The sequence below is a fragment of the Lissotriton vulgaris genome, chromosome 4_1, assembly GCF_964263255.1.
Source record: "Lissotriton vulgaris chromosome 4_1, aLisVul1.2, whole genome shotgun sequence".
In the NCBI taxonomy this organism is placed as follows: domain Eukaryota; kingdom Metazoa; phylum Chordata; class Amphibia; order Caudata; family Salamandridae; genus Lissotriton; species Lissotriton vulgaris.
In genome coordinates this window covers 1,261,706,567-1,261,732,556 of record NC_141691.1, presented here as the reverse complement: position 1 = coordinate 1,261,732,556, position 25,990 = coordinate 1,261,706,567, and the positions used below count along the sequence as shown (strand labels likewise).

The following is a 25,990-nucleotide window of genomic DNA, read 5'->3' as shown; positions in this document are numbered from 1 at the left end:
ACTGCCGTCCTAGACCTTTGACACTGTCTCTGTCACTAAAGCAACAAAAAGTCTAAGTTATTTGAAGGATGGGCTATGATGGCTGCCACTGATGGCAGATGAACCTCTGAGTTTGCTGTACTGTTGGTGAAATAGGTAGGCGGGGGATAGGAATCCCAGCGAGAGAGCTGTAGCCATGCTGTTTTTGAAACGCTTGATAGCCATATCGACCTATTCTCTAAAAAGTCTTGATATATCAAAGTGCATGTCCATTAATGATGCCTGGAAGATTCCAGAATATCTAGTGGGGAAGATCCAGGCATGTTGTTTGATTATAAAACTGGAATCCACTGCATAAGCAACTGTGTTTTTTTTTTTTTTTAAATTTTTAAAACCCTCATTTTTAAATAGTGTACACAGCTATTCAGCCTTACACCCCGGAGGCTAGGCAGCAATTCAAAAAAGCAGTAAATCAGAGTGCAAGAAGCAAAGTATCAGAACGAATGAAGGTTACGTTTTTCAGTTTTTTATGTTAGAAGAGAAAGAAAACAAAAAAAAGAAAAAGGAAAAGGTACAGAAAGAGGCGCCGAAACGAGCGCTGAGAAAGAAGGCAATTAAACCAATATGCAGTCCTAGTCGAGGAGTCAGCCAAGCGCAATGACAACAATTATATTCAGAACAATATGGATACTAAGAACGGTGGGAGAAGGAAACACAGGATAATAGGGATATATAACCGTCAGTTGGAGTCATGGGCTATGGGGTCAGGTGTTCTTCCTGTGGAACCGATTCCGGTGGTATGCAGATGTCACCCCTATACTCATTCCAAGCCCCCCACAATTTCTGCCATTTTTGGGGTTTACCCCTGGACACATACACAGTCTTTTCCCGGAACATACACCAATCCATATTGGCCTTCCACTGTACCACCTTCGGGGCTGTCGTTGCTCCCCACATCTGTGCGATGTCCCGCTTCGCAACCATAGTCCCAAGGGTCACCCACCGGGTCTGGGCGGTGTTGTAATCTGTTGGGCCCCAGATATTCAATAGGCATCTTCGGGCCTCCGCGTGTACTTCCACCCCGGTCACCTCGCTCATGATCGTGTGCACCCGCCTCCAGTAGGAAGCTATCACATTGCATTCCCAAATGATGTGCATGAAGGTGGCGAGAGCACCGCAACCACGCCTACAGAGGCCATCAGCTGAATGTCCCATATGTATAAGCCTGGGGCCAGTGACATAGACTCTATGCAGGATCTTTAGCTGCACCAATCGAAGACGGGAGGGGATAGCGACCTCCTTGGGGGATGACACAGCACATTGCCAGTCCTCGTCGTCGATTTCTATCCCGTCCCGCACCCACTGATCTCTCACCCCCAGGAGGAGATCCGTGCGGACATTGATCAGCTTCTTATATGTCAAAGAGATAGCGCTGTCCGGCATGTGGCCATCCAGTACTCGGTCTTCTAAGGGACAACTTTCGGGAATCACCTCACCCTCCGGCCTAGCGGATAGGAGGGCATGTCTAGCTGAGCGTACCGAAAATATTCAGTTCCACCCAGCTGAAACTCCGTCTGTAGTTGGGCAAAAGACTTCACCTCCCCTCGCAGCATCATGTCCTCCACCCTAGAGATCCCGATCATGTCCCACTTATCGAAGCCTTTAGTGTGCCACAGTTTACCCAGAATCTCAGAGTCATAAAGTGGAGTCACCATTGTAAGCCTGCCATTCCACTCCTGTGCCTTTGTGATCGCTCTCCAGATGTGTACAGCAGTTTTCGTTGGCCCAGACATCCGCCTATCAAGAGATCTCGTATACAGCGCCCTATGATATTTCCCGCCATCCAGGAGCCACCGATCCATGGCATACCCTGGACTATCCACAGGGCCATATAGGCCATGAATAATGGCCGCCAGCTGGGAGGCCCAGTAGTATCTACGCACGTCTGGCAAAGCTATTCCCCCATCGTACCACGGGAGCGTGAGCTTCGTGATAGCAATGCGGGGCCGACCATCCCAAAGTAGGGCACGTTGCAAGCTCTCGATTTCGCCAAAGTATCGGGCCGGGACCGGGTCCTGAGTGTTTTGCAGGGCATACAGGAATCTGGGCAGAGACATCATCTTGAATAACGCCGCGCGCCCAAGCAGGGAAAGAGGAAGTTTACGCCACCCCTCTACATCACGTCGGAGACGAAGAAGAGGGGGAAGCAGGTTGTTCTCGTAGCGTGCTTTAGGGTCTGTGGAGATGTAAATCCCCAAGTAGTCGAATCCCTGTCTCGCCACCTGTATGCCGCAGCCTCTCGGGAGACGAGGCGTCCCCTCTTTCAGAACATACAAATGCGACTTTGACCAATTAATAACCAGGCCGGAGTACTGACCAAAGAGTCGAAGCACGTCACAGGCCACAATGAGAGACTTGCAAGGGGAAGTGAGGTACAGAAGGATGTCATCTGCATATAATGACACTCGGTCCTCGAATTCAGGGGACCATCGAATGCCATGTATGTCTGGGTGGTTACGTATCCATGCCGCCAATGGTTCAAGCGCGAGTGCGAACAAAAGGGGCGACAGAGGACAGCCCTGCCTGGTGCCCCTCCGAAGAACAAAGGGCGCCGAAACTCGACCATTGACCGCCACATTAGCCAGCGGGCTAGCATACAGAAGTTTGACCCACCCTACGAATTCCGGACCGAAGCCGAGCTTCGCCAACACTGCCCACAGGTAATTCCATTCCAGGGAGTCAAAAGCCATTGTGGCATCCAACGACGCCAGAACAGCTGGCTCCTCAAGCATGTGGGCCCTAGCCAGGGCTCCATGGAGTCTCCGAAGGTTAAGGGCAGTGCTGCGGTGTGAAATAAAGCCCGACTGGTCCGGGTGTGCACAAAGTCGCCAATTGCGCCAATCAGTCGGTTGGCAAGCAGTTTGGCTAGAATCTTAGGCTCTGCGTTTAACAGAGAGATGGGACGATACGATCGGCACAAATCTCTTGGCTTCCCTTCCTTATGGATAACCACAATGGTGGCCAGCCTCTGGTCGTGGGGAAGCATGCCCGCCTGCCGCGCCTCCAGGAACATGTTCCGTAAGTGCGGAGAAACGACATCCGGCTTGATTTTATAAAGTTCCACAGGAATACCATTGGGGCCAGGCGCTTTACCAGACCTTAGGGAGCGAATAGCAAGGGCAATCTCGTCCGCAGTAATGTCCCTGTCTAGGTCGTCACGATCTGCCTCCGACAGACACGGGAGATCAATATCTGCCAAGAGAGCACAAGAGTCGGCCTCAGACCGGTCCGAGACCGAAGTGTAAATGCCCTGGAAGTAGTCCGAGAACGACCCAACGATCGCACTCGGATCAGTAACAAGCAAGCCGTCGTCCCCCAACACCTCCAGAACTACACGACCGGCTCTCTCCTTCTTGTCAAGCCAAGCTAGGAGTTTGCCCGCCTTGTCACCGACATCATAAATCCTACCCTGTTGTTCCCTACCCATGACGATGGCAGCGTCAGAGGCAAGATCGCGGTATTCCAATTGCTTAAGAGAGAGGGCATGGAGCAGCTCAGGCGTCGGGCCCGCCTCCAACTGGGAGTCCAGCTCCATAATCTCTGCCTCAATGCGCACCATATCGGCATCTCTGTTCCTTCGGACGTCCGCTATGAGGTTGAGGGCCTCACCTCGCAAAACCGTCTTAAACGCCTCCCATAAGGTGGCGACTGAAGTGACCGACCCAATATTCTCATTAAAATAGAACTCGATAGCTCTGGCCAGGAGTCCGCGCACCTTAGGGTTCCGAAAGTACCATGGATTGACCACCACAGGCCGCTCAGTAACCACAATGTTGAAATCAAAGGACACCCACACCGGGAAGTGGTCCGAGATACCCCTTGCCAGCAAGCGGGCCTCCGAGATCGCCGGCGCATGGGCCGCTAAGGCCAGGACATAATCTATTCTCAAGAGGCTACCGTGTGCCCCAGAATGAAACGAGTATTGGCTCTGGGTGGGGTGCATGAGTCTCCAGCAATCGACCAAACCCATAGTGTCAAGAAAATCGGGCAACCAAGATTGTGAGCTACGGAGATCTCTGGGCGGATGTCTGTCCAAGGTCCCGGAGCAGACTGAGTTGAAGTCACCACCCACAATAAGCAATCCCCCAGGCAGGTTCAAAATGGCGCTTCCAAGGTCCTGAAAAGTGTTGTTTTGCAACCCCCGGGGAACATAAACTGAAACCAGAATCAGAGAACGCCCCTCCCACCGCCCCGTGACGGCAGCGTATCGCCCCCTCTTGTCCACGACAGTGGAGTCAATCGCAAAAGGGAGAGACGTGCGCACCATAATACCCGCCCCCCGGGACCCTGAGGAAAACCCTGAATGTACCACCATCTTGAAACCCTTCCTATTGAGCGCACGACACGTATTGCCCACCAAGTGTGTCTCCTGTAACAAAACAACATCAGGCATACTTCTTCTGAACAGTTGCAAAACCACCCCTCTCTTAATGCGATCGCCCAAGCCATTAACATTCCAACTCAGAACTTTTAATTTCCTACCCCCCATCGTCGAACCTCAGGCCTCCGCCGACCCCAGTAGACCTCACAGAAGCATTGAACGAATTACAGCATACAATACATTGCCTTAAAAAGGGAAAGAAGAAACAAAGAAAACACACAAAACCAACCCACACACCACCCCCCACCCTGCACCCCTGCTTCAGACTAAAAAGCCCCCCCAACCAGCAGTGTGCCTGTCGCCCTATAAACTAAGCTACAAGAAGACCCTAGAGGAGAAAGGAGATCACGTAGTCCCCCCCCGCCACCCTCCATGTAAGAGAAAGGATATTCACATTAAAGTGCAACAGTATGGCATTGTAGGTCACAGTCAACAGGAACACCAACCGACAGAGTTAGTGTGATGAGTATTACTCCTGACGATCAGGGCCTCCAGAGGATCACTCGGAATGTTCCTCCCGTTCCTCGCGTCTGTGCGGCAAAGTGTCCAGCCAGTCACTCGCAGACTCAGGCATGTCGAAAAACATAGCGCGGCCATCGCTCTCAATACGCAGTCTAGCGGGGAACATCATGGAGTATTTCATCCCCAAGTCTCTGAGACGCCGCTTCACTCCCGCAAAACTTTGACGCTGTCTCTGAACTGTCCTAGTAAAGTCCGGGTAGAAGTTGACATCCGCGTTCTGGAACTTGAGGGGCCCGTGTCGCCTCGAGGCCTGTAGTACCACATCTCGATCTCTAAAGTTGAATAGACGAGCGATGATGGGTCTCGGTGCGACGCCCGTCTTCGGTGGTCCACCCGGCATTCTGTGGGCCCGCTCGACCGAGAAGAAATGGCTGAGGCCCGCCGGGGCCAGATGAGTTTTGATCAGTTCCTCAACAAAGAGGTCGGTGGCCAAGTCCTCCGCACCCTCCGGTACCCCAATAATGCGCACATTTTGTCGCCTGGCCCGTCCCTCAAAGTCCTCCAGCCGCCTTGAGAACAGGTCATTGATCGACCTCAAATTCCAGACCTCCGTCTGCAGGTCCGAGACATCAGTCGTGAGGCAGGCAGTTTTAATATCAAGTGATTTCACTCTGTCGTTCGTTTTGCCAAGATCGGCCCTAAGCAGGTTGAGGTCGATCGCCAGGGTATCGACTTTGTGCGTCAGGACCTCGTGTTGCTTATGCATCTCCGTTCTGATGCCAGCTATAGCCCCCATGATGTCCCGGAGTGTGGGCTCCGACCCATCTGGCGAGCCCTCACGTAGAGAGTCTTTGGAATGAGCGGCCACAGTTGGCGAGGTCCTTTGTTGGGCGTACCGGTCAATCTTGTTGGTCTGAGGTTGGACCGTCTTCCTGCTGACCCGGTTCGTCGTTCTGTCAGGATCGCCCCTGCCCGCCATGTTGGATCTAGGGGCAGAACAAAGGGTTAGCGCTCCGAGATCCCTTCGGGTACTCAAGCAAGTGCGGAGCGTAGCAACCACAAATGTTCAGCCAGCGACAGGCCACTCCGCAACTCCGCTCACTCCGCCAGCTCGGACAGGAGACGCTCACTCAGCATATCGATCATGCACTTTGTTGTCGCAGCCGTCAGCCATCCCCGAGACAATGGTCCGATCCTGGCACGAAATTTCAACACGACGTATCTTCGTCAAGGAGTGTCGGATTTTGGATCGGAAAGCAGATCCTGTCTCTATGACCATTCACCAACTAGAATCCATCACCATGGATCAGGATTTCAACCAGGATTTATGCGGATGGTCGGAGGGTCTCCGGAGCTCCGAGCTTACGCGGCCATCTTGCTTGCCCGCGAAGCTCCTCCCCCATAACCAACTGTGTTGTTAGTGTCCATGCCAGAACGTAGAATCTTAGCTGCATCTTATCCATCTTGGACCATTTATGCCAAGGCATAACAAAAGTCTTCAGGCAGTGCAGAAGAACCTAAAGTGCAAAGACCCAAAAGGTGTGATTGTATTACTTCAAAAGGCAGATGGCATTTCAAGAGGCGAAGTGCAAGATGAAGAGTTAGACTTCCTGAAGAAAAAACTCTTCCTGTCCATTGAATGGATTATTTTGGGCTACCTACCTGGAGGTTCTGTGGAAAAGAGTTAGGGTTCATAATGCAAGTGGAGGCCTGTACCACAAGGCTTTCCAAGGTGTCATTTTGTCTCAAGAACTCAGGGTCAACAAGCCACTGGACTACGTTGCCTAGTAATGTGGAAAATGGTTTTGACCAAATTCCATGATAAAGTCAACCAGAGCCCCGTTAAATGGCAACAGAGGTTCCAAAATAGATGCCTTGGGTTTCAAAATCTCTGCCAGAAGAATTTGGGGAAGTATCTAGGCCACTAGCATTCTGTAAGTCAAGATATAAGCCAGCATCAGTATAATGAGGAAGTCATAAATTCATAAGTTATCTGCCCATTCAAAGTCATCTTCGTAATGTTGGGCAGATTACCAACCTTGTACAGAATTAGAGACAGAAGCAAAGATAGACTCTATTCATCCGAAGTATTGCTGCCAAAAAAAAAAGGAATTAGAGGGGAGTCTCACTCCACAACTTATTCTGCCTTGCTTATGATATAGTGTGACATATCAAACTCTAGGAAAAGATGGATCGGAGTCAGTGGCCAGAGTTGAGTCTAGAACCAGTGCTGCTGGAGCCAGTAGTGTAAGAACAGGTGAGCCCTGTGGTATAGGAGTTGATGCACACACTGGCACTAGTGTTTACATGGGATGACTTCATCTGGAGTCATCCAGTTCCAGGGAAGGAACCACTAGGAGTCTGATTAGGGGCACTCTGGGTCCGTGTGGCCAGAGGGCAAGCCAAATTAAGAAAGGATAAATATAAAGATCTGCAGAATAACTTCTTTGAAAGCATCAATCTACTGTAGAGTCAGTGATTGTCTTGGGAACTCAGGATGCATAAGCTCCAGAATTGGGGTAGGATACAAAGAGGAAGGTGAAGCCAGCCTTGGGTTTATGGCACTCCTGACTGACAGAACTCCCCCAAAAGCATCAGTGTCTGCTAATCAAAGACCCTTGTTAACCTGTCCAATGTTTCTTGTTTTACTTGTCTCACAATTTCACCTTCAACTTACATGAAGAGGGCAATCAGGATCTGAAAAAGATTTGTTTCTTGTTTTTGATGATGTAGAGTATGAGTTCTTGCTCTCTCGTGGCCTTAGGATGCATGAGGGAGCTTTAGTTACAGGTTATGGAGGCTTATTTGATACTGAGGCACCACAGGCGGACTTTGTGTGGCTCCTTGGCCAACATGCTTACACACATACTTAAAATGGAGGTTTGTAGAGTATCAGGCACTTTATATATGGATGGATGAGGTGTGGTGAGTATGCCTCAGACTTCGGGGTAAAGGTGTAAGTTGTGACCATGAATGGCCCATTCATCAGAAGAGAAGTAAAGGCATCACTGATGTCGAAAGATATCAATAATATACACTATACATAGCACTACTAAAAACGTAGGAAGAAGTATAAATAGTTTATCCACAGTACCTGAATGAAGAAGAAAAGGCAACATGCAACTCCATACTTTATCATGGTAGTTTTAAAGTGCAGTCCTATGTACAGTTCCACACAAAGAGTACACTTTTATTCAGATCATTAGGACTATTGGCACTTTATGGTGCCAAATATAGATGAGGCAAGGTTCTAGGTAACCAATGAGGGAAGGAATCATGGCTTTGGCGCTTTTTTCCTAGCAGCGAACAGTAAAGAAGAAGAACTTGAAAGGATGCACTATGGTTGCTGGTTGAAGAGGAATCCTTGGCCCATGATAAGGATTACCATCAAGGGGTTATGTTCAAGGATGGTAGTATGGGTAGTCTGATAACCACATAATGTCTCTTCACAGAGACTGTTTGTAGTTTGCTGAAGTGCTGGTAGTGTGCATTTTCAAACACCATTGTAAGGGCCTGTTTGGCATTTCACATTGATGATGCAAAGTGCATTACCACCTAACACTCTAACTGCCAAGGGTCTCAACCAGGTGTTGAAACAACATGCTGTTTCCCATTTGCACTGGTATCTGGTTTTGCCACTGCTTCACATGTTTAATGATTTTCCCATCCATCATCCATGTGTGGATTTATCAGTGCTGTGTGTGGTGTGGAGAGACAGGATTGGGACAAAGTGTGCAAGAAGCAGCGGATGACAGTTGCCTCAAACTTTATGACATCACTACATTGTTACCCAGGATGGCGAAACTGTGGAGGGTCCTTGATAACATGGAAAAGCATGCCTGTTTCCTAACGAAACAGGGATATGTGACATTCCATGGAACGGAAAGGACATGTTGTGTGATAGAAGACGTAAGTGACCTGGTACCTCTGAATGCAGAAACCATGTGAGCAAGCGATAATGTGGGGTTCAGTGTATGAAGATTAAACTGGAAGGGGGAAATGGAGGAACCTCAGAATGTTAGCCTTCCTCTCTGATGACTCTATACAGATATTTCATAATAGGCAATCATCTACAGTACTATAAGTTTTTGTTGTTTCCTTTGTAGAATATCAGCCTAATTAGTAGTCTAATTGCCCTGTGTGTTATTTCTCATCCAGCATGCTACATATTCCGCAACAATAGACAAACTCAAAGTTCCCATCTCAAAACACAGGCTTCTGTCAATATTTCCTAACAAGTATTATACAAAATAAAATAGTGGTTACTATTACCTTTCATGGCACCCGCTACATTTGCCTTCTCTTTCAATGTAATTCCAGAGACCAATGGACTTGCCATTCAGTGACACGTCTTCCACACAACCCTTAAAATGGGTTACCTTAACTGCTGGAGATTTCTATCAAGAAAATATAACAGCATCAACAAAAAAAGTTCAAAGATACATATCTAAAGGTTTGAGTAAAAAGGTTTCCAACTGATAAAGTTATGTTGTATTTTATTTTTTATATTGTTTACATTCACACAATAAAGGGTAATATATAGCATATAAGCTCTCTTAAGGCTTACCTTAATTTGTCCTCCTAAACCACCTACAAACAATAATGTTGATTTGTCCACATCCAGTATGGATGATGTTCCTGTGGAGGTTGCAGTTTTTGTTACTGGTTTATTAGAAGATTTAACTTCCTTCACACTCAGTGTGCCTGTCTTTCCAAACCTGCAATCACAATGAGAAACAATGAGAAAATGTAAGCATATATGTCTTTCTGTGAGTTATTAAAGTATTGTGCTGTAGTGATAACTGATAGTGACTTCTGCAGAGACAGAATACCACTCTAGAATGAAGTGAGTGCATATTTTCAAGATTGAATTTTTTTTAGATCGAGCAGCAAGGAGACACAGATGGACACAGATGGTTTGCTAGGAGGGGCATTGACCATGGCCCCACCATCATGGGCTGAGGACCATCCATCCTACTTAGAGATACCCACCTTCCCAGTAGGACTTAATGTCCTGTGAAGTGAACAGCATCAGCCCCCTCACAGACGTGCAGATATGTAGGCGCCATCTTTAAAGTGCCTGCTCTTCAGTAAACTTTTTTGTTACGGAAATCATTCTCGCAAAGCAGGAGTTTCTTTTCTCTAAACAAAATACAAAACTCCTTACAAGTTGGAACAAACTACATTCTCTACATCTGTGAATGTCATGCCCTTGTGTGGTGTTCAAGGACCAGAAAAATCTGTTCCAATGACCCCACCCTCAATAGGGCAGGCAACTGCACTTTGACTTGGCAGATTTTTAGGAAGACAGGTAGTCAGGCCAGATGTTTACATTTGAGGAGCCAGCAGAGGATCCACCAGTGTAAAAACACAGTCCTTCCCTTTACTCCGAAAAGAGGTGAGTGGGGGACCACATCAATTTACAGTGACATTCCTGAACACAGCAAGGGGAAAACATGACAAGGTCACTGGTAAAAACAGTGCTGGGGTTTTTCAATAGGGATAAATTGTCCCTGGAACATGACCAAGGTGACAAGGACATAAATATGGACAGTGTGACAGAGATAAAATGGACACGAGCACTGACGTGACCCTTAACAACTAGATACTGCTTTACAGAAAAATGGACATAGAGAATTGTGATCAGAGACCAACTAATATTTACATGAGAACACATCATTCATCAAAATATCCCTCAGTGCTCAAGGCCTATGTAATGGCAGGCATTATGTTTTAATGATATGAAAGAAAATAACACAAGATATAACTTTAGATACCATTTGTGAGGAAATGGTATGTATTACAGGGTGTAGTTGTATGACAGTTCTAAAAAGTAAAGGAGGACCCCGCACAGGCTAATAGGGGACTGGGGGGATAGTAAATCTTAAAAATGAGAGACAGGGGCGTCCCCACGAGAAAACAGTCTAAGACTGTGTTTCACACCTAGTTCTTGGACTCTAGGGTGAATGTTCCATTTTCAAAGAGACACATTTATAAAGCATGCCACTAATATGGCGGGAAAGGTAAAGTTACAATGATTTGTACTCAATTTCTATCCGTGTATGGTCAGAGCAGCTATGTTTACTTACTCTTCTACTTGCTTATATCCCTGAAGATGCCAAATTTTTATAGAGAGATGACTGTCGCCACACTGTACAGTCAATTCATACACTCTTGTTCAGAACTACAGTTATTTAGTAATACCCACAATGAACACAAAATTTAGTTTTAATTTTAAAATGTGTATATATAATAAATGTATAACAGAGTAACTCATGGTGTGGTAAACTTTACTTTCCTTTTTTAATTATTCTTTTTAAACATTGTTTCTTGTTTATTCCTTTTCTTAAAACTAAATTTTGTGTTCATTGTGGGTATTACTAAATAGCTGTAGTTCTGAACAAGAGTGTATGAATTGACTGTACAGTGTGGCGACAGTCATCTCTCTATAAAAATTTGGCATCTTCAGGGATATAAGCAAGTAGAAGAGTAAGTAAACATAGCTGCTCTGACCATACACGGATAGAAATTGAGTACAAATCATTGTAACTTTACCTTTCCCGCCATATTAGTGGCATGCTTTATAAATGTGTCTCTTTGAAAATGGAACATTCACCCTAGAGTCCAAGAACTAGGTGTGAAACACAGTCTTAGACTGTTTTCTCGTGGGGACGCCCCTGTCTCTCATTTTTAAGATGTAGTTGTATGACCTCACTGTGTAATACACTTAACAACCCCAGTAGGTCCAGTAGGTTTCGTATAAAGAAACCTCAGCTTAACCTCGGGTAACTGTGGCACTGAGCAGAAAGACTTGCACAGAGGAACAAGTGTTAAGCCTTTAAACAGCACCAAAACATTGGAAAAAGATATCAACATAACCCTCAAAAAATCTGACACAAAAGTGTAAAAATGATCACTGGAAAACCTGTTCAAGATCAACTAAGGCAATTGTCACTGTGTTTGGTTAGAAGCACTTGGTGCTTCCATCTTTGGCAGGGAACTAGTCAGAGTGACCAGCAGGGTCCTCAAGACCAGTTACCTTCACAGGTGAGGTAGTCCTTCAGCAGTTCCTTGTTGAAATGTATGCCTATGGCGTGGCCCTGATGCAAGGGATGATGGATGTTGAAGATGTCCAAAGGATGATGTGGATGTGACCTGGTCAACAGGGGTCTTCTTGCTGGGATACCTCAGTCCATGAAGATGGGGAGGGGGTTCTGTTTGCAGGGTTGACGTCTCATGTAGTCCTCTCTGGTCTGGTCAAAGTCCAGTCACCATTGGATTACCAGACGCCTGCTGTCACTGTCACAGGAATAATCATTTATGAGTCAATAACTCTGCTGGGTGTCCCAGTAACTAACTGACAGCGATTCCGGGTTCAGCCAACTAGGGTGCAACTGTGTGCTGCGTGCTGCGGTTCCTAGTCCTTGGTGCTGCATGGCGATGGTGGTAGTGGTTGGAAAACATTGGGTTACCAATTCGGCCCAGAAGGCTTCTTCAGCTATTGTGTCCTTGTGCAAACAGGGTGCCTGTCGGCTGGCCCTTGGCATCTCTTGGACTGTACTCTGGAGACAACTCCTTCTTTGAGCAGGACACAGCAGGCACAGTCCCTCTCTTCACCAGCCACCAGGTGCAGCAGGTTCAGTCTTCAGCAGTGCAGCCTCTCTTCACTGATCCTTCGATGCCAATGGGCAGTCTTTCTTTAGCCCTGCTTCTAAGTCAGTCGCGATCTGAGTTCTGGGTAAAAGTGGTGCCCTATTTATCTTCAGAAAAGCCCTCCGGGTGGGATGCAGTTGGTAGTCAATGGGCTACCAGGTTCCCTCACTCCTGATTACCACTTCTTGGGAAGTGTGGCATCTGCCTATCCCAGGATGCACGATTCAGCCCACTCCCAAGATGGTGAGACCCCTCTCTTGGCATTCAAACCTACATATCCAAATCCCAGAGGTGTAGCTACCAAGGGGCTACACACCCCTGGAAAAAACAGTTTGACAACTGACTTCTCCTCTCTTGTCCCCAGTGTCAACCTTGCTGTCTAAAGAATAGAGCAGTTTCTCTCCCAAGTGTTAACCATTGCCCTTCAAAGGCAGCTTCTCCTTTGAAGCTCCGCTTTTGGGATAAAACCTGTGTGGCTTCCTGCAGGAGGGAGGTAACACCTCTCTCGCATTCGGGCCCCTATTGTGTCCTTTTCTGGGAGTCATTATCATGTCTTTCCACAAGGGCAGACAACTATTAGCAGGACAAGCTCTGCATACATCAGTAAATGGGCACTGAAATTCATGGGAAACTAAAGTGGAAACTTCTAAAGTTGCACTTTGCCCACCAGTGACATTAAATTCAATTTAACCACTAAATCAGAATTAATTCACTAATTCTTTCGATACCAAACAGTACCAACCTTAGTAGTCCCATTCAGAGGTTAGCAGGGTTGGGGTGCCAGCCTGTAACTCTATATTTGCCAATGGACTGCTAGCCTTTGGACAGGAAACTAGTCACTTTAGTGTTTTTGCTGCTGGAACATGTAAAAGAACAGATTCCACCTTTTAACATACAGCACCCGGCCTTAGAGCTCGTTGGGCCTGCAATGGGGTGACTTAAATACATTAAAAGGGGAGGTTTGGGCTTTGTCATTACCTTAAATGGCAAAGTCGAGTTGTTGGTTTCAAACTTCTCTTTCAATCAGCAGTGTTAGACTGCAAGCCATGTTTCACCTCTTCCTACTTAGGGTGACACAAAAAGTGTTGCAGTACCTGCGGGGACACTCTTAACTTACAGGCCCTGGGTACATCTGGTACCATACACTAGGGGGTTACAAGTTAGTTAGGCTATGCTAATTAGGGAAAAGACAATTAAACATACATCATTTAAGGTCCAGAGCCCTGTTAAGCAGGGCTCAGGGAAATTCGATCATTACACCAGTGCCTGGTATTCAAAATAGTGGCAAAATGTTAGGCTAAGCCTGAAAAAAGTCTGATTCCTTACAGCTAAGTTATCCAGTATGCACTTGACAAATCACAAGTTAATTGTATACACTCTGTCCCACTGACTGAACTCAGTTTAGAAACACTGGAGTAAATCTGAACAATTAGATGACTTAGACCACCTGAACAATGCCTGTAGGAAAGTGCCACCTCCACTTTTCGCCTGGTATTTGATGTGATTCTGACTGGAAGTAGACTGAGTTTCTGCTAACCAGATCCCCAGTGCCAGATCTCTGAACAAAACCTGCACAATTGTTCCCAAGTTGGCAATACCTTTAGCCCTCCCTGTAAGTCCCTAGTAAATGGTATCCCTGGTACCTAGAACAAAGAAGGTCCTTATGGGCTGCAGCACAAACTGTGCCACCCTAAGGGACCTCTAACCAATCAAATATAGACTGCCACTGCAGTCGGTGTGACTTGGTGCAAACAAAAGTGAAAACATGACTTGACACACATCCCTCTGCACAGCAAGGGCTGAGCTACCCACCTTGACGAAAGTGTGACTACAGGGGGTCTCTTCCATTTACTCACCAGTTTTAGCACTACATTGACGAAACACGGATATGGAGTGTTTGTTACTTAGGGGTACCCTCTCCTTGGAACAGACTGATTCCTAGGATACAGAACCGTGGTACAGAGGGTAATCACGAGTTAGGATCCGAAAGGGTCCTTAGGAATGCCGGTGTGACCCAACACTGTGGCAACTTACAACAGGGCAGAAACATGTCAATACCTTGGCAGTAAGGAGGCGTGAAGGAACTCTTAAAAACTTCGCCTATCACCACTACCCTTCACGTTTTTAAGCCTAGCTGGTGGATCCACAAATAAATTGTTTTGCAGAGACACCACCAAGCTTGTTTTAACCTTCACTGCACTTTTCTGATACCAACGTTTATTTGTATATATTTTTCTGTTTGTATTGTCTACCCCTCCCTAGGTCCACACCAGGCATTGGTCTACACAGGGGTGTACTGAAGCAAGCCTCATGATGAAGCATGTCACAATGTTGTGAGTGAGGGCAGTATTTTTTCACAGAGCACGTGCCACCTTTTGTTTGCTATCCGGTACTCTGTGTGCGAAGCCAGCAGCTACTGCATACAGTACAGGTAAGTCACCCCTATAGCTGGCCTTACTGCCCTAAGGCAGATTGCACTATACAACATGTGTGGTGTACCTGCATGAGCTGGTATGCCCCTGTGCTGACCAGTTCAATTGCTGCCAGTACAAGTGTCCAGGGAAGCCATTTTAACAACATGTGATGGACACTGGTGAAAAGGAGATCCCCAGCTTCATGATGGCTTCACTAAAACCTGAGATGTTTGGTATCAAACATCGCATATTAATAAGCCCACGCTGATTCCAATGGTGGCTTTATTAATACATGCACCCAGAGGGCACCATAGAGGTGCTCGATGAAAACCTACCAATTACAAGGGTGCTAGCTGACTGGTCTTAGCCAGCCTGCCACCACTGATGAGTTTCAGACACCAAGGGTCAAGGGCCTTTGTTTCTGGCCTCCTGAGAGCAAATACTGCTTGGGTAGAGGGTGTTTACACCACCGCTCACAGGAGGACCTGCGAATTAGCATTCCAAAGTAGGTTGCTTCAAAGAGCCCACTGCATTTGGTATGCAAATCTAGCTTCCCTCACAGAAGAGGATGCCAACCCCCTTGACCAGGGATCATTTCATGCCTGGGCAAGGTGGGGGAAATTAGAAATCAGAGAGGAGTGTTCACCTTCAGGCTAGTTCCACCCCTAAGGTGGGTTACCTGAGGTGAAGACAAATTTCAGAGTCTGCCATCTTGGACACGGTTATGCGGACATCCCAAAGGAAGTTGTCATATAGGGGGCGTAGTGACCCCTGGGGTAAGTAGCTCATCAGCAACTACCCTACACTCCCCTAACACCCCTAAATTCAGTTTTTATGGGAGGCCCGGGCACCAAGAAATTAGATCCTGCCGACCTGAAAGAAGACAGACATGAAGAGTCGCAATGAGCAAGAATAGAAGAACCAGAAACTGACTTGGCAAAAACCCTGCCAGCCTCTTTTAAGTAATCTTAAGTGTAGTATTGTGGATTTTTGTCGTTTGTGGTCTTGTGTTTAAGTCTATATAAAGAATACTTACTTTTATAAAACCTGTTTTGTGTCCATTTGTAGTGTCTTCACTGTATTACTGTGTATATTCACAAATGCTTAACACACTGCCTCTGAGATAAGTCAGTCTGCTCGTGCCAAGCTACCAAAGTGATGAGCAGGGGTTATTAAGGAGTGTAATCCTCTTATCCTGACTTAGAAGTAAGGTTCCCTATTTGGACAAAGGTGAATACCCTTGCCAACTAGAGACCCCCAGATCTAACAATGTTCCTGGCTCGTTTCCCCCCGCCCGTTTGGTCTACGTGTCGGGGTGCCCCTTGTCATTCCTCTGAATTGCAAGGCCCCATGGACCTTGCAGTTTAATTTTCCTTTTTGAGTTGCGTCAGTTTCTCATCCACTGGCGCTCCGAACAGGGTATCTCCATTGAAGGGAGTGTTCAAAATGTTGTTCTGGACTTCTGGATTGAAGCCTGAGATTCTCAGCCAGACATGTCTTCTTTCTGTGACCCCAATCATCATGAGTCTGCTGGATGTGTCTGCTGCATCCAGGGCTGATTTTAGGCATGATTTTGCTTTGTTCTTGCCCTCCTCCACCAGGTGTGTTGCTCTCTGTTGGTATTGCTCAGGGAGGTGTTTGAGTAGCTGTCCGACCTCCTACCAATGCTGGTACGTATGCCTGTTGAGTAGGGCATTAGAGTTGGCAATGCGCCAGTGGACTGCTGAATTCCGCTCTATTTTCCTCCCAGTGAGGTCTATCCTCTTACTCTCGTGGTCTGGTTGTGGGCCCGAGTGTGTGGGAACGTTGTCCCTCTTTCTGGCTGTTGCTGCAATGATGGAGTCAGTTGTGACGGGTTCCTGTATGTATGGTGGATCCTTAGAGGAGTGTTTGTACTGCTTCCCTTCCCTGGTCCAGGACACTTGGGAGCATGGGGAGGAATTGACTCCTAGCTTGTGTTCGGAGCAGTGTCTCTAAGAGGAAGCATGCTTTTGGATTTTCTTCCTCCAGTTTCATCCCATATGCTGTTGCCGCGTTTCTGATGACCATATTGTAGATGCCAATGTCATCTAGCGGTGAAGGCCTCGAAGGATACGTATCTACGGCCTCATCCAGGGTTTCGGCGTTGAGGTCCTGCAAATCCAGGTCCTGCGCCACCGAGGATGCCGAGCCCAAACTTGTTTGCCGGTCTTCCTCATCTTCTCCTTCGAAATAGTACAGACCCTCTTCCTCTTGGTGTTCTTGGGCTTCCGGAGTTTTCGGAGGCTCTTCGGCGTCGAACTCCTCTTCGTCATCGACCTTGACGACGGTCGTCGGCTTTGACGGGATGGTGAACCTATTCATCCGTTCGCCGAACTCCTTTTTCCTTTTCAGGATGTTGTCCATTTCGGCCTCGAGACTTCTCTTCTTCCTCCCCATCTCGGCGGCCTGATCGGCGTCGAGGGTTTCGAAAGATCTCTTCGATGTCGACATCGCCTTCGGGTCTTTTTCCTTCGGCGTCGAGCGCGCCTTTTCGGGGACGTGCTTCGACGACCTAGGTTTGTCTTGAGATTCCGCCGACGGGGAGTCCTTTTCGAAGGTTTTGCTGGGCTGTTTGTCCCTGGATGCAGCTGCGTGCGTCGAATGTTTTGGTGCCAGTGCTCCTTTCGAGGACTTAGACTCTCTTTTTTGAAAGTCTGACTCTGATTTTCGAGGGTCTGTCGGGGTCTTAGGGGTCGACATCTCTCTTACCTCCTTTGTTGTTTTCGCATCAGTCTCTACAACCGTGTAATCATCTGGTCCCTCGGCGATGTTGCCCTTTTCTCCACTGGAGAGGCCCAAGTCCTGGAGTGACGGAGGTTGACCTTGGCCTTGCATGTTGTAGTTGGCTCTCCTCTGTCTCTCTCTTAACCTGAGCATCTTCGGGATAAAAACGGAGCATGTGTTGCAATCTTTTCTCTCGTGGTCGACCAGCAGGCAGAGGTTGCAAACCGGATACTGGTCCTTCTGCGCGTACTTGTGGTGGCAATTGCGGCAGAATTTGAAAGGTGTTTTGTCCATTCCTGCGCTCAGGGGGCCCCCTGTGTGCGCATTCTCAGTTGGACATCAAAGTTTTCGATGTTCTCCTTCCTCTTCATCGCCCGGTTCAGTGGTCTTGCTTGGAGAAGTATTCTCTAATCCTTTTTGTGGTTTTCGTGTCTTTTTCCTCTTCTTTTCTCCCAAAACATCTGGAACCTCACAATGACGATCCAGACCCAAAGGCGGAAAAAAGAATCTGAAGATGGCACCCAAGGGGGGAGCTTCCGCAGGAAGCATGCCGACATCACAGGAAGGACACCAAAAGGTGGGACGTCCACTCCCATCTGGGCTACGAAAAAAAAAAAAACTGAGAAACTACTATGATTCCGGACCCAACCACTAGACCGCAGAATAATGCACAGCATAGTGAATCCAGAAAGATTCACGCTGCAAAAATTCAATTAGAAGGTAAGTAGTCTTTACGTGACTTTTTCTTACACCTTGTTGGATCCTGGATCCAGCACTGGTGCATCTCCTGTAAACAATTGAAAGAATGTGTTTATGTCATGCAGGCGATTTTTAAGGAATATTTGTAAGTTTGGAAATTGGACACTTTTAGAAGATTTTCTGGTGAAAATGAGACAACGAAATTCAAGTTACTGGTAAGAACGGTTAAAATTACTTTTCAGGGTCAGTGCTGGGCTAAAAGATGCAGCACTGGGTTCTCTCCTGAAAACAGGTGAGTAAATCGGAATTCGTTGTTCGGCTGATTTTAGATTAATATTTCAAAGTTTCAAAACTCCACACTTAGAAGAATTTCCAAGTGAAACCAGTCAATGTTACCCTATGGAAGAAAAGTGAGTTATCGGCTTTTGAGTAAGTAGTCGACTGGCAGAGTTAAGGTTCTGGGCATAGACTCAGGGGTCTCCCAGGGTCAGGTAGGTACAGTTGGTACACCCTCAGCGGCACAGGGACAGCCGGGTGCAGAGGTAGTTAGGACCAATGTTATCCAACGAGACGCAGGGGGCCTTCGGTTGGTGGCTGCTGGCAAGCAGGCCACGCGGCTGTGGGAGCTGGGCTCCTGGTCACTTGCTCAGGTCAAATAGGGGAGTAGGTTAGGACAAAGGTTACACTGCCAGGGGCACTCGGGCGGCTGGGTGCAGGGTGCGTTTGAGCCGTCGGGCGCTCAATGTTATTCAATGGATATCTGGGAAGATGAACAAAGGCTGCAGGCTCGGGGACGGAGATTCTTCAGGAACGACCAACACTTTGGGAGGTAAGTTGGGATCTTGGAAGATAGGTAGGCACCCAGGTGTTGGGCACAGGGGGTCGTGAGGCACTGGTTGCAGGGGGCACCCAGGTGTTGGGCACAGGGGGTCGTGGGGCACTGGTTGCAGGGGTGTCTTTTGACATCAGGAAATCTTACCCTCTGCTGGTCGCGGTTGGAGGGGTCCCTTGCTGTGAGGCTGCAGGCATTGTTTGGGTCATCGAGGAAGTCCTTGGGCACTGGATTCCAGGTCACAATCACCAGGGGGACGTCCTCATTGTCTTTGCCCACTCAGGCCCAGGCCAGGCTCGGTGGGTGCAGAGTGTGCTGGATTTGCGGTTCCTGGCTGGTACCAGGGGTTTTGCTGTTTTAGCAGAACCACTGCTCATGGGAGTCCCAGTCTTTAAGAGGTTCAAGGCAGTTGGTCCTCCGGGGTTTTCGAGGTTGCTGTCCGCAGGAGACGCCGGGATTTAGCAGGAGCGGGTTCAAGGATTAACAGGCCTGTAGTGCTGGGGCCAAGTAAGTTGGTGTTGTCCTCTTGTTAGCAGCTGCACAGAAGGTCTTCTTCTTCTTGATCTTTTTTCTTGTTTTCAAATCGGGATCTGAGGAAGGAAGGTTAAGGGTGCGCCTAAATACTAAATTTAGGGGCGTTACCGGTAGGGTAAGGGCAGGGACCAATAGATTCCGATCCGGGTCGTAAAACTACGAGCCGTACGCATGTTTTTGCCCGACTTGTACAGCTGTACCAGCGAGCAAGTATGATGCAAGCTACGTGAAATTCACCGACCGAGTCGTTTCCGGGTCCGAACCTCTCCGTACGTCTTGGCCGTAAGCTAACCCTGCCGTGCAATGGATGCGATTTACGACCGAGCCAGTACGATGCACGCCTCGGAGAGCCGGTTAGAGCTGAAGTTACCGGCTCGCAAAACGTCAGGGACGTTGCCTTTGGGGGTCCGCGTCGTACCCCCATCACCCGCAGCCTTACCACTCGAACACAGGGGGAGACCCAAGGGTCTCCCCAACACAGACATGTATGGTGCGGATGGAACTGATGTGTACCCACTGTAGGGGGTGTCTTTGTGCGAGCCATACCCATTCAGTCAATGGGAGCCCATGACCGGCTCCCATTGACTTCTATGGGAGTCCGACCTAACCAAGTCCAGCAGCATGCAGCCACATTGTACTTGCGCGGCCGGACTGCAGGAGTCTGGCTCGGTTGGAAAACACTCCGGATCCGGCTTTGTCGGAGAGCTTTCCGACCCAGATCAGAATCGGGCCCACATGGCCGCTCGGAGCTGAGGCTCCGTGCCGACCCTTCCCCTCGGCTTCCCGAGCAGGCATCCCACTGCGCCTTTTTCACACCTAGACCAGCGATCTTGCTGCCGGAATGAAGGCAGATCACCGGAAGATCTGGCATCGCGGAGAATTGAACCTTAATGTGCCCGCCTGTGAAAAGGCTAAGATGGTGCCTGAACGGAGTGATCTTGCCTAGTGCCATGGCATCTGCACCCATGAGGCCGCTAGCTCCCGTTTCGCCCAGCTAATCAACTCCCCCTCCCCGGGCCCACATCTTGAGCTGGGGGCCACTCACTTCGGTGACTAGCAGCAGGTAGGGCGGGGCACCGTGAGTGAACACTGGGTCGTACAGTGGTGAGAGCTCCGTCCGACCAGGTGAGAAAGGGCGCCCTACCACTACATTTGCCATTCCACATTTGAGAGCAGGAGCCCCGTATTAATAGGGGGGGGGGGGCTCGCTCACCCCGGACGGAATGCTGCAGTACCCTTGGTGTTCATGGGGACCGACGCCTGCTCCAAAATGGTGCCCACAACAAATCGACATTCAATCTGACCCGGGCGATCTAGCACTGCACCCGGGGGTCCTCCCTCATCAACACAGCTTTGTTTTTCTTCTCCTGGCAAGAGCTCCTCAGCAGATGTCGTGAGATCACCCAGTTTCTATTGTGAAAGAGAGGGATATAGGAGGTGCCCCGCCTGATCCAAAAATGGCGGCCGCCCCTCTCCCTTGTTGCCACCTCCCGACAATACTCTCCTCCATGAGAGACTATCGGGCACTGACTCTGGCCTCTAGCAGCTTCATTGTTCTTCAATCACCTTCCCTCGAATGACAGGTATATTTGGGGATGGCTTTATGTCACGCTAAGGTCAATAGTCCCCTGCCTGACCCCAAGATGGCTGCCACAGTGGTCCCCTCCACATTGTTTTACTTCCCTGGGACAATAATTGGACATTGACCAGACCTTGTACCTATCCCCTAACTCATCAGGACTTGGAACCTGCGGAACTTACACCAGACTGTGGAGACCAAGCGATTTGGCAGATGCCCGGTGGAGCTACCAGATAGCTAAAGAGGAGATTGGTTGTGGACTCTACCCCCACCGCGGTCACCTACCCAGCCGGACCTTGGGCAGATTTTCCCCTCGTCTCTACATCCTATCTTCCTCCTACCCCTTTACCCTATCCCCTTACCCTTCCTTGCTCCATTCACCTTGTCCCCTATGTTCTTTAAATGCTTTTCTGGATATTTACGTAACTTTTAACTGATGTAAAATTGTAATATTATTGTGCTTTATGTAAAACGCTAGCTTATATCCCCTCTCCCCTGAATCTATCCCGTTGCCTGCTACACCGCCTACCCCCCTGTCCTTTGAGCCCTTTGACTAAGCACTCCTGCTTCCCTTGTTGGGGAAAGATCCAATATTTATACTTTGGAGTCTCAGCGAACCCGCTGAGAGAGTCCACAGCGCCAAGGGAGCCACTCACAGCTGAGGTATGGTATGGCACCCCTTGCCAAAGCACTCCCTCTCCCCTTTTTGGGGAAGGATCTTGTATATAGGCCTTGGAGTCTCAGAGAGTCCACTGCGTAAAGGGAGTCTCTTGTAACAGAGATGGGGAAATAATACCACTTCCCCTAGGATCACAGCTTACTGGACTTTGGACGTAGCTTTAACTCGTCTACCAGTTTGTGTCCCCGTCGCCCTCTCCCTCCTCTTTCCATGCTGTATCTCTCACCCTCCCCTCCTCTTTCCCGCCTTCATTCTCTGTCTACTTCCCCTGCTCCTACCCCCCTCCCCTGAATCTCTCCCCTTGCCTGCTTTTTCCCTTACATATATGTGCTTATTGTTTATCTCAACATTTCAAGTAACTATGTTGCCATGCTCTAATAACTGTGTAACCCTTCTAAAGATGAAACCTGCAACTATGATCTGATACTCATGTAAAGCGCTCTGATACCTCTGGGTCTAGCCAGCGCTATATAAAACCTTTAAAATAAAAAAATAAATAAAAATAAAATGATCTGATGCATCTGTGTTTACACACCTACCACCTAAAAGAGTAGGCTTTGACTGTTCAAAGAGATTCAAAAGTTCAGAGGGAGAACCTTGGTCACCCAGCTGGTGTGCAGTAGTACTGACGACCTGTCACTTCCGTGGTAAAAGACTGTAGGGAAATGCCCAGCAACTAATGATTGGGCCAGGATCTCTCAAATAGGTTGACCAAGTGGGGAAAGAAGCTCAGACTCGGCAGCATGGAATACGAGGCTCTCAAAGACCAGTCCAGGGCTATCAGAATAACCTGAGACAGGTCTCTCCTAACCTTCCTCAGAAGCAAGGGCGTGGAAATGTGGAAAGGGGACTAGAGTCCCACGAAAGGTTGAGCGCATCTCCCCAGGAGTCCTGATAAGGAAACTCCAGAAGGCAAAGGATCAACAGTGAGCATTCCCAGCAGTAGCTCAAAGGTATACCCAAGGCATACTCACTGTGCAAAGACACCTTGAACTACCTCCAGGTGCAGACACCAATTCTGGTCAGCTGGATGGCATCTGCTGAGTTCCTCCATCTCGACTTTCAGGTAACTTGCCAGGTGGTTGACAGGCAGGGAAGTTTCCCAACAGTCCAGTGAGTGTCACATTCTCATATCCTCTTGGCACAACACACCAGACCCTCACCATGCCTGCTTTTTGCACAAAAAAATAATGGTCATGTTGTCCTTCAGAAACTTGTACGGAGATATCTCTGATGGAAGGCAGGAAGGTCTTGAAAGTCAGCCAGGTGGCATGCAGCTCCTGAAGATGTATGTGGTACCTCTGCTCCATTGTGGACCAGAGGCTCATACTTTCCACTTTGTCCGGGCAGTATCTACAGCCCAGAGAAGATGCATCTATTACTCCTGCGAGCTCTGGATGGGTCAAAAGCATGTTGATGTTCAGGGTAACATCCTTTATTCACCATCAAAGGTCACCGGCTCCCTCGTCTGACACACAAATCTTGTCCAAGAGACACCCCAGTGCAGAGCCCATTGAAGTCACACATACACTATTGGACATCAGGCACTGGTAGAATACAGGACACCAGGAAACCAAGAAAGCCTCAGTACCATCCAGCCAGAACCCAGGACCAAGCCTGAAATGTTGGGATAATATCCTCAACGTCTGGGACTCACTGCAGTGACTGAAAGGACTTTGAATACCACTGTGTACCGAACAACGTCTACATAGGGAATCCTTCGTCCTGGCCAGAGTAGGGATTTTGGCTTGCTGATGGAGAACCCCAGGAAAGACAGTAGCAAGAAAGTCATACAAAGGTGGGCTATGGAAGACAGTAAAGAGATGCCTTCAGCAGTCAGTCATAGAAGTACAGAACTACTTAAACCATGGCCTGCAATTATCAAAGAAGGGCCACAGCCACCACCATTATCTTAATAAATATCTGAGGGGTGTAGGGTGGGGGATGTGAGGTGAAAAGTAGAACTGTGAACTGGAAGTGTTCTGGTACCACAATAAAACAGAGGAAACATCTGTGGAACTGCAGAATGGGTAAATCAAAGTACATGTCTTGCAAGTCCAGGGACAACATCCAATCCATAGGATCTGAGGCAGAGAGGACATGGACCAGAGTAGACAACTGTTATTGTTCTTACAAAGGAAGGTGTTCAAACCCGAAGATCCACAATTGGCCTGAGACTGCTATTTTGTTTGACAAAACGTAAAGAAAATAGCAACTTTTGCTTCATCTTTCTCAGGGACTGTCTTTATTGCTCTGTTGGCTAGTAGCGAAGAAACCTCAAGGACAAACACATATTCTGCTGTGGTCTGAGTATAAATAGGAGACACTGGAGGGAGGAGCATCATTATGATGAAAGATCAGCAGGACTAGCTGGTTTGAGGCAACTGCCCTTTAGCAGGGCAGTTAAAATTGTACTTTGCCCCCTATTGGCTTCTAATGTCACCCAAAGGGGGAATCAGAGTGGTATGATGCTGGCATTGTTGCAAATCACAGCAATAGTGCCTTTATTACAGCACACACAATCTGTAGTGTCCAGGGCTAGCCTGTAAAATGTACTTGGCTGATTCCTGGCCATTGAAAACCATCTGGGCAAAGGTATTTTGAAACTCCTTGGAGATGGCAGACAAGCTCTTGCTTGACATATTCAGAGGGCATGAGTGTATGTCCGCAACAAACAAACAGTATTCAGAAACTGAAATGGCAAACTGGAAGGAAATAAAACCATCTTGCCATGTGTGTTAATCAATTTTACTTCTCTGTCAGGGAATAGGTAAGGCTTTCTGGTCCACCTTCTTGACTATAGCCTGTACTACAAAGGTCTGCAGTGTTGGATGCTGAATTATAAAGGCTGAATCACCCGGAGTAGGCCTATGCCACCTAGCGATTAAATGGCTTACCCGTGGCACCAAAAATGGTTTTGACCCTGCCGTCTTCAACATTTCTGTCAAGGTTTCATTGAAAGGTATCAAAGGCTCCAGGTCGAAGGGCTAGTTTGCAAAAAATCTGTAAGTACATTTTCTTTGGTTTCCACTTTTGGCTAAGGTAGTTCCAATATCTCTGCAGCTCTATAGAACACCACCAAAAGCGAGGTGATTTTAGGAGTCCAATTCTGTCTCTAGTGAGGGCTCAAGGCTATTTGCATTCTGAAGGCCTAAATAAAGACCAATATCACTATAGTGAGGCTTTAGCAAATGTTCAACCTGCTCCTAATCATCCTTGCAAGTGGAACTTTCAAACAGGTCTTTATTGACATCTAAATCTGAGCCAAACAATGTGCTGAAAATGCTGGCAAGGAATCAAAACAGACTATCTTCCCACATTATGTACTGTGCCTTAGTGATCGCATAACAAGAAACTTGTTTAGATTTAGCCAAACTCAACTCCAGAGAAAACTCAGCATTGGCATCAGATCCGGATCCAAAGCCTCTGGAGTGGTGGCTGGCGCCAAAGCACTAGCCAGCAGCTTGGCCTTCAGCTAAGTAGTGGAGGCATGGCCTTGCATCTACGAAAGGCTGGGCAGAGACCTGCAGGGTCAGTTGATGCTGGAAAGGCCCCACCAGTGAAAGCCCAAATTCTGCCCAAGCGGGTCCTTTAGCCCTAATGGCTCTTCATGAGGATCCATGATCATCTGAAAAAGCTGTACTGTCCCATCCTTGAAGGCTTCTACCTCCTGCAGAGTCAAAGATGATGTGGGAAATATGAGGAGCTTCAGCTCCAGGTGGGTGATTGAGGTAAGAGTCGGAGGACTGGCTGGGTTGAGCCCTTCGAGTGTCAATGGTGCAATGTTTCCCTGAAGAGGGAGTGTGCCACGGGAAAAGGACTCCCATCTGGACTTCTTGTCCTTTGTCTTTGTCTTACGTCTTACCAGAGAACTTGGACATGCACCTTCTCTCCCACTCCCTGAATGACTATAGGTGCATCAGGGAGCAGTTTTCACATGATTTAGAATCTTGATTGCGTCTGAAACACCAAG

The 25,990-nt window shown here is 48.0% G+C and overlaps 1 protein-coding gene across 1 annotated transcript in view; it reads right to left on the bottom strand.

The window, feature by feature from the left end:
* The window catches only part of LAMA1 (laminin subunit alpha 1), a 533,346-nt gene that overhangs the window by 85,373 nt on the left and 421,983 nt on the right, over positions 1-25,990 (bottom strand). Inside the window, exons 47-48 of the mRNA XM_086965467.1 lie at positions 9,450-9,600; positions 9,155-9,279 (exon numbers count right to left, since the gene is read on the bottom strand). Of these exons, the coding sequence (XP_086821593.1) occupies positions 9,155-9,279; positions 9,450-9,600 (276 nt within the window). The remainder of the gene's footprint in view (positions 1-9,154; positions 9,280-9,449; positions 9,601-25,990) is intronic.